This window comes from Physeter macrocephalus, chromosome 15 (genome assembly GCF_002837175.3).
Source record: "Physeter macrocephalus isolate SW-GA chromosome 15, ASM283717v5, whole genome shotgun sequence".
NCBI classification, from domain to species: domain Eukaryota; kingdom Metazoa; phylum Chordata; class Mammalia; order Artiodactyla; family Physeteridae; genus Physeter; species Physeter macrocephalus.
This window is the reverse complement of record NC_041228.1, coordinates 75,009,059-75,018,327: the sequence shown is the minus strand read 5'-3', so window position 1 is coordinate 75,018,327 and position 9,269 is coordinate 75,009,059. Positions and strand designations below refer to the sequence as shown.

At 42.3% G+C, this 9,269-nt stretch overlaps 1 protein-coding gene across 12 annotated transcripts in view; it reads right to left on the bottom strand.

Moving 5' to 3' along the window:
* The window catches only part of NSMAF (neutral sphingomyelinase activation associated factor), a 68,732-nt gene that overhangs the window by 23,050 nt on the left and 36,413 nt on the right, over positions 1–9,269 (bottom strand). For all 12 annotated transcript variants that reach the window (XM_055091205.1, XM_028500215.2, XM_028500218.2 and 9 more), the window contains 7 exons: positions 8,150–8,279; positions 6,434–6,505; positions 4,823–4,931; positions 2,620–2,796; positions 1,525–1,604; positions 791–881; positions 629–692 (listed from right to left, as the gene is read on the bottom strand). In XM_055091205.1, coding sequence (XP_054947180.1) covers positions 629–692; positions 791–881; positions 1,525–1,604; positions 2,620–2,796; positions 4,823–4,931; positions 6,434–6,505; positions 8,150–8,279 — 723 coding nt within the window. The remainder of the gene's footprint in view (positions 1–628; positions 693–790; positions 882–1,524; positions 1,605–2,619; positions 2,797–4,822; positions 4,932–6,433; positions 6,506–8,149; positions 8,280–9,269) is intronic.

Genomic DNA, 9,269 nt, shown 5'->3' with positions numbered 1-9,269 from the left:
ATATATGGAATCTAAAAAAAAAAAAAAAATCATTCTGAAGGACCTAGGGGCAGGACAGGAAAAAAGACGCAGACGCAGAGAATGGACTTGAGGAACGGGGAGGGGGCAGGGTAACCTGGGACGAAGTGAGAGAGTGGCGTGGACATATATACACTACCAAATGTAAAATAGATAGCTAGTGGGAAGCAGTCGCATAGCACAGGGAGATCAGCTCGGTGCTTTGTGTCCACCTAGAGGGGTGGGACAGGGAGGGAGGGAGGGAGACGCAAGAGGGAAGAGATATGGGGATATATGTAAATGTATAGCTGATCCACTTTGTTATAAAGCAGAAACTAACACACCATTGTAAAGCAATTATATTCCAATAAATATGTTAAAAATATATATATAATACACAATTGAACAAATATCAAAAAGAAAATAAAAGCTGTTAAAAGATAAAATATGTTCTCACATTTACACACACACACAACTACACAAAGCCTGAGAGGAACAGATACAACAATTACTGTAGTGGTTTTTTTCATTTCCTTCCATTTTTGTTTAAATCTGGTTTTTTGAAATAAACGCATTGTACATGCATAATGAGAAAGATTAAAACGTGGTAAGTGAGGCATTTATGCCAAACCTGTTGAACATTCTGTCTGCGTTGTCGAATCTTCCATTCTGCAGACACAGCATATACTCTGGTGCTAGAGGGGAAAAAAATCAGAGTTAAGCAAGATCACAGAACCACTGAAGAGTCCACGTGAAGGAACATTTCCCTGGGAGTGACGGTGAGGGGTCTTACCAATCCTGACCAGATAAAACAGCACGTAGCCCGGGGAGGAGTAGTGGCTGCCGTACATGAACTTGGGCTCCGGCATCTCCCGGTAGCGCGTCTACAACACAGGGAGAGAAAGTCCTGCTGAGTGCTGGCTGTGAAGACAATAACCGACGCCAGTAGGAAAAGCCTAAGGAAATCACGGCCTGGACACATTCTAGCCCCTAATTTCTCTCCTAAAGAGGAAAAGGAGAAGATAAAAAAGAGGGGGGAAAATCTGAGTAAACACAGTGTTCTTGCAACAAGTATCTTGGATTTCTTGGCCTCATGGTAACAACGTCTGCCGGGGCAGGACTGCAAAGAAGAAATTTTATGCATCTCTTGTGCAGTTCACCAGAGAGCACCTTCGTGAAAATAAATGGGTAAACCTGTGATGGGCTCAGCTTCCTACCTCCTGAATTGTAAGCGAAAATGGAGATGGTGAGCAGCTAAACTCACAGGGGAAGGAAGGCAGCGGGCAGAGAAACTTCGGTCTCTCCAGATACACTTCCCCTAAGTCTTGAAGAAACGAGTTTCAGGTACTATGAAAACACAGGGGAAGGGGGTTCAATCCCTGGTCAGGGAACTAAGATCCCACGTGCTGTGTGGTGTGGCCACAAAGTACATAAATAAAATTTTAAAAACCAACCAAAACAATCAAACAAAACAGATGCCAAGGCTCCCGGGTCGCTTAGACACCAGGAATCCCCCAGTCCACGTACCAGCAGCCTCTCCAGACGTTCCTTGTTGAGGGCCCCCACTGGCTTACTGAGATCCCGGAAGGTTCCTGGATTTGACAGATCTATAAAAGAAATAAATTTTTTAAAATTACTTACAATAAATAAAGCAAACAAGCTTACCCTTAATAACATTCTCTCCCTGAATGAATTCACATGCACACATTTATTTCCAAATAATATATAGCTTTTTAAAAATTGAGACAGATCCATTAGAATTAATATTTCTGATGATTATTAATATAGATGTAAAGGTTAGAATTTGAAGACCTACTGATAAAAAAAACTATATTCCAAGTAAAACAACAACGAAAAGTAAACAAATTTCAAAAGCCATTATTCTACCAAAATTTACTTTTTAAGTCTGAATTATAGTGAATATTATTATTCTGTGATAATAGCATAATTTGAGAACTGGGGACCTGAATATTATCAGACAAATAAATTATATTCCTAGAAAATCTGTTACCTCTTTCAACTACAAGGGTGCAATCAGTGAACTGTCAAAAGTAATCTAGTGTTCACAATATCTAATTTTAAGATATTAGAAAATAAAATTACAGTACCATCACATTTTTGGTAAAATAATTTGAGAGAGAAAGAAGTATATATACCACAAAGTTAAAATGGTTCTCTCTCGGTAATGTAAGTACTGATGAGTCTTATATTTCCTTCTTTGAGTGTTTCAGTACTTTCTAAGTGTTCTTTAATGAACAGCTATTACGTTTGGTAATCACGTTCTAACGTGAATTGAAAAATAATACGGTAACCTGAGGCGCAGTTTTCAAAGTGAAAACTTAAGTATTTGAAAACATAGCACTTATTGGTAGCAGTGGTAACACTGGCTGCAGATCCCATCCATGTCTTCCGGGTGCAGCTTTCAAGAAGTATGTGAGTGCTTTTTTTTTTAGAATTAAAAAAAATTCAGAGACAGTAGAGAAAACATATAGAACACACGTAATTCCCATGACACCCATCCAGTATCGTGGCACGGAGGCGGGCCGTCTTCAGTAACTTCACGAACCACAACGTGGTTCTAAGAGGGGCTGTGCTCTGAAAGCCCGGCTCTGTGGCACGCACCCAGCTCGGAGCTGCTGTAGTCGCCGACGACCCAGGGGAACACGGGGTACTGGGAGAGGTCGTTGCAGCTGCGGTCGGCCAGCGTGTTGAGGTGCAGCAGGTACTGGTAGTTGGACAGGAGCCCGCGCTGCCACTGCAGCGTGCAGCCCTCGGCCGTGCGCTCCGCCACGTGGTGCTCTGGGGGGACAGGTGAGGACAGGCCCGGGTCACACTGAGCTCCACGTGTGCGGGCAACGGTCGCTCAGCACGTGAGGGCCCTACAGAGGCTTTCCGTGTAGCCCCTTCAACCCATTTTTGAAAAGTACATTTTAAAAAAAGAAAAGTAGGCTACAGTTTGTTTTTTACCAAAGAGTTGTTCTGTCAGGTATGAATGAGCATCTCCAAGATCCAGGAGGGAAATGATTAAATGTAGGATATAAAACATCTCTTATCTACCAAATATATGATATAAAACATCACATCTATGAAACATATGGTATAAAACAAATACGAAAGTATGGAGCAAATACATAAATACGACACGGTCATATATATAACATTTACTATATTTATACATAGTCCACGATATGTACTAACAAAGAATCCTTCCGAACGTGGAGTGTTAATGCCTTTACGAAGCCATGACCATTTGTAAAAGCTCATTTCCTCCATTTCTCATGAAAGTAAAACGAAACAATCTTTTAGTTTTCTTTCAGATCTGAAAGCGGGGTACTACGGCTAATTTGTCACTGACTACGTATTATTTATGCAAGTGAGGAATAAGGAAAAGAATAGAAAACAGGTATCTGTCAGATTTCTCAAACTAGAAGGACCAGAAAGACCCCCCAGAAATAACCTCAGGAAAGATGGAACCACAGATGGTGTGGCACCAATGATAACTTTCCTGTAAAATGAGTCAACTGTTCTATTTTGTTTAGAAAATTCTGCTTTCAGCTTTGTATTGGCTGCAAACTTATCTAACTCATTTGCTGATTCAATATTTATTCTTAAATACTTTGCCAAGTTTCTTCTCTAATCAGCTACCAGAAAAGGGCTTAAAAACTCAAAACACTCATCCTCTGATTTTCCACTCTCAGAACGTCTCAGAGAAAGTCTGAACAGTCTCAGAGAAAGTCTGAACAATCTCAGGAATAAACTCAGAGATAACAGACGCTTCACAGAAGCAGACCTTTTAGGCCATGGCAAGTTTTTTGACTTGAGATTTTAGGACTCACCATGAAAGTTGAGTTTTTTGTCATCTTGTTATAGTTAGAAAAATTAAATGAAAAAAATTAAATCAGGAGGCAGGAGATAACAGTAAACTTACACCAAAGTTATACTTAAGCATTAAGTTAAACTGAACAGCTTAGTGTGAGAAGAAAAAAATGTGAACTCTAAACCGACTGTAAAATATGTTCTTTGTTGAAAATAAACTATTCCTCCTTGAGAGAAAACTTCTTTTCTAAGGGAGTAACTCACTACACATCTCATAAATGATTTCACTGCACGTGGGAACAGCAAACTAAGATGGTATTAATAAAATCCCAACATTTATTTTTAAAAATCATTCCATTCTAGTCATCTGGCAATTTTGAAAACAAGAATAATTTAATTCAACCATACAACTTAATATGTTTATGCTTGAAAAGAAAAATACAGGTGTTCTCTCTGATAAAAGTGGGAAAATTCACATTCCCCATGGAAGATTGAGGAAATATTAGTTACAAGCAAACTGAGTCCCACGGTACCATGCTGAGCATAGAAGGTTCATGTGTTCCTTCTGCACCGTTTTCCAGCTTTGTGATTAAGACCACAATTAATGATCACAGACACATGACTGGGTAACTCACTGTCTCACATGAAGAAACTGAGTCCTGGGTTTCATAAACTAACATAAGACAGGACTGGACATAAAAATAATTAGGTGGATTCTTATATAATCCATGCAACTTGGGGGTTGTTAAGATACAAAAAAACATTTAAATATATTTATCAAAAGTTTTTAAAACACAGGATTGGAGTGAACTATTACCAAATTTCATTTATATGTCCCTTAATTTTCAATATGCCATTCTTCTAACTATAGTTACTGATAAGAAGGAATACGTAGAACCAGAGAGGTGATTCTAGATACAGCATTGTTCTCCTCTTACTTCCCATCCCAGTCACTCGGGAGCTGAGCTACCTTCACGTGAACAGAGACAATGAAGAGTGAGCACCAAACCTAGGTATGTAGCAATGTAAAAATAGAGGTCATCTCGGTCTTGACGTTCATAGAACTTCAGGTAGACGTCGGAACACGGATCATCTTCTGTGCAAAACACTTCCAAGCCCTACAAATCCAGAAAGAGAGAAAGAAAACAAACGGCAGCTCAACGTGAGTGGCGCAAGTACAAAAGCCTTTCAACTAAACACTTGCATTTTTTATCTGTAGGTCTTGTATGCATATTCCCCAGCAATACATTTTATTTATAAGGACAAGACGTGTGTCTCAGCTAAACTTGACAAAATCCCTTTTGACCCTGAGGATCTTTATTGATGACAGCATTTGTGAGTTTATTATGTTGAAATTCAAAATGGGCTGATCCATGTCTTCACCTACCTTCTTCAGAGACAAAGGTTTAGCTTTCTTTTACAAATTAAGTCATAATTATGTCAACTTAAACTGATAATTGAATAACTCATTTAATTAGTAGGATGCAATTATTTGAAGAAAACTATGAGCTGCGTGAACGCTGTGAGGGTGAAGCCGAGACGGGACAGGAATAGAGAAAGGACGAAAGCGCAGCGCTGTCCTAGGTTCAGATACAGGCTTCCAGCGTTACTAGTGAGGGAACCGAGGGAGTGAACTCCTGGAGTCTCAATTCCTTTGTAAAATAGGGTATCATCTACCTCACAGGGATTTGGGCTGATCAACGAATATTGTACATAAGTTTCCCAGTAGGCAGAAGGTACTTAATCAATGCCAATTTCTTCTTTTTCTGACTGCATCTCTATACCCAAAGGAGGAGGAGATTTTTAATAGAATCTGTTTCTCTAATCCTCTGTTGGCCCTGGAAGTGGAGAATCGCCTTTTAAGTAAAATAGGCAGGAAAACAGTTAAATTTCATAAACACAAAACACCAGAATGAGGTGCTTAAATATCCACAATGCTCTTGTAATGCCACCAACTTACTGGTTAATCTTTGAAGGAGAACAAATAGATTTATATCGATGTCAAGCTAAAATCCCTTGGAGTCCCACGTTCCGTGGCGACTGGTCTCTACAGTAAGCGTGTCAGACTCACAGAAGTGTGGACACGGGCTTATTCAGGAGAATGGAGGGGAGGGCCGCCCAGGTGACTGAAATGGTTATTTTATCCATCTCTCCCTCTCACCAAGCCTGAAGGCTGAATTAATATACGTTAGCGTGAGGATACTACAGTTCCACGGAGAGCTGCTGTCGCAGCTTCCAAAGTCTGCTTGGAGACCTCGCTGCTGTAACTGGGTGACAGCAAGGTTCACTGGACCAGTTCTGCGGCCATTATCCCCACACAACCAGGAGGACCCTGAGAGCTCGGCAGGGAGAAGCTCAAGGGCACTTGCGCCCTCCTGCCCTTGGAGCCAAAGCCTTTTTCCCAACAGCCCTCCCCCCCCCCACCCCAAGAAAGAGTCGCTCCTTGATACACTTGCAGCGCAGCCAAAAGAAGGGGCGGCGGGCCTCACAGCCTCTCTGCTCGCAACGCAAACCCCCGCGCCTTTCAGACGAGCCCGAGGCGGGTGCAGGCCAGTAAACCACGGGCCAAACGGAAGATTAGACGGTCATCCTCTAGAGGGGATGCCCCCCTCGAACTCACCAGAGGCATGAGACCGTGTCTCCTCTTGTAAATGCGGCGGACGTCGTGGAGTGTTATCTGGACCATGGGTTTCTTTAAAAGTAGAAAGACAAACTCAAATGTCAAGATTCTGACACAATTAGAAGCTGCCCTTCAGCTGCCCCACCTTAACTTCCTGACGGGTCACACCTGAACACCTGGAAAGTGAGCTCTGAGAACAGGGCATGCCTCACTTTACACGCCGGTCTGCCCTTTTCACTAGCTTTGTGACCGTGGACCAGTCCCCCTACCCCCCCACCCACCGCCGGTACACCCCAGGACGATAATGCAGGCTTCTAGCTTTCAGGTTTCTGCAGGGTTGCTGAGTGGTAAGAAATATTAAAGGATTGGTGTAGACCTCCTCTCAGGAATTTTCCTATTTTTATCGACCTACGGTTTGCTCAGAACTGACATACAGCTTTTTTTTTTTAGAATCCTGTCTTTTAGCTCCTTAAACTACAGTGTAATAAGGCTCATAAACAGCTATAGTATAAAGCAGGGCCTCTAAACTTTATAAGGAGGAAAATTTTCTCGCTTCTCTGGAGCCTTAAAATGCTGGTGAGAGAGGAACAAGGTCGTAAAAGGTACTGAAATTGGCTAAAAGGCGACAGGTCCACCCTCCTCCCCCCAAGTAAGAGGGAGGGAGAGCCTGCAGACACAGGGTGTGTAGCCGTGGAAGCTGCCTGAAGACTGGCCAAGGCCCCCAGCCCAGACCTGGGTCCCTGAAGCTGTGGCTTATACTCAGATATTGTTGCTCAAGTATTGACCCAAACCACAGCAACAGCGTTGGTCCAGCCAATTGATGACGCCACAAAGAATGCCATCAGCAACGTGTACTGTGTCCGCTGGAGGGCCCGGCGAGTGTGCCCTGCCCCCTGGTGGACAGAACTGTTATAGCATCACCTTTCACTTAGGAAAGGGTTCACGTTGCAATGACATGTCATGACTGACCAGCCTGGAGAATTTCTTCCATGGCAGGAAACACTCCTGTTCTTGACGCTACCTGCCAAACGGTCCAACTGCACTAGCAGAGTATTAGGGTTTCTGTTCTTTCAATGAACCACTCTGAAAAGGGTCCGTATCTAGATAAAGCCGCCAATCTTCACAAGTTTTAGTGCAGAAATCTGAATTCATCTTTACTGTCAGGCCTCGTGAGTCTAAAGTCATCGGGCAGGAGAAGATGTTTCCAGCATCACAGCAGCAGACTGCAGCTGCCCAGCGACAGCAGTGCCACATGCAGCTCTGCACTGGCTGGAGAGGCCACTTAATACGCTCCTCTGGGACAGATGCAGATCTACTGATTTGGTTTGTAATTAAGGGAAAACGAGAAACACAACTTAGGTGTACATATAAGCAAATACACAGAAAACATCCATCTCTTCTAAACCTTAGTGTATTTCATCGCTCTTCCTGCAGCAGTGCTTCCCAGTAGAAAGGTATAAACCTCTAATGACCCTTTACTAAAATCGGAAGGGGCAGGGTTTCTTTTCCCCCGAAGTAACAGAAAGTAAGTCACAAGAGCTCAAACACAGGTGAGGGTGCATCAGGATTACACGGGGAGCCTGTTACATACCAGATGCTGGATGGGGACGGGGGTAATTCTAACCCTCCCCAAAATGTGAGAACACTGTGTCAAGTTCACAGGAAAGAGCTTGTAGACGCAAACGGGAATAGCAAAGGGGCCCTCCGCCTACTCACCGGGTACCCATTGAGAGGCTGGAAGTACAGGTTGGTGTCAGTGATACACACATGGCCAGGATTCGTCACCAGAGGCGTCACCATTTCTGCTTTGCATTCCATGTGCAGCTTTTCAGAAACACTTTGGAATCTGAGAATATGTTTTTTCCAGCAAAAGCAAGAAAAATCAAATCGATCTACTTTCTAGATTTAACTTTATCTGAGGGAGCTACAAAGTGACTCTGCAGAACAGGGGTCTAAACACTGCATTTGATACAAGAAAACTGGTGATATAAATCAGTCGCCTAAATAAAACTGACTTTCTTTTCAACGGTATAATGAATACTTGATTTTTTTTAAAAAGCAGATGAGGTTATGTATCAAACAAGAGAAGACAGACAAGTAAAAAATACCAAATAACCCTGTTCCTGGTACTCTTCAGTCCTCCCCAGATAAGCTGAACTCTTCAGTCCTCCCCAAATAAGTCGGCCTTGCAATTTTTCTTACAGTAACATAATTTTCTATTTTTGTGTCATTAAGACCTATTTTATTGTCACAGACACTGCTTTGGCATGGGTATAGCACTTACTTCACACCACATTCTGTAAGGCTATGAGTACGTAATTACAATTACTTGCATGTCAGTTCCAACGTATAGTCTTTTGTGGACCTACTGCAGTAAAACCAGTCAAAGGTGATCACCACGCACTCCCAAATTATGTTAACTCATCAAAAAAGTCCATTTTCGTTCTGCTTTACTAATTAAAAAAAAAATAGGAGGGAAACAACTAAATCATCAAGAGTTTAAGGCAATTACTTAGTTAAGTAACTGAGCTAAAAGTAAGTCTCCTCTAGGACTTTCCCTTGTGGTGCAGTGGTTGGGAAACTCCCTGCCAATGCAGGGAACACAGGTTTGATCCTTCATCAAAAAAGTCCATTTTCGTTCTGCTTTACTAATTAAAAAAAAAATAGGAGGGAAACAACCAAATCATCAAGAGTTTAAGGCAATTACTTAGTTAAGTAACTGAGCTAAAAGTAAGTCTCCTCTAGGACTTCCCTGGTGGCGCAGTGGTTGGGAAACTGCCTGCCAATGCAGGGAACACAGGTTTGATCCCTGGTCCAGGAAGATCCCACATGCTGC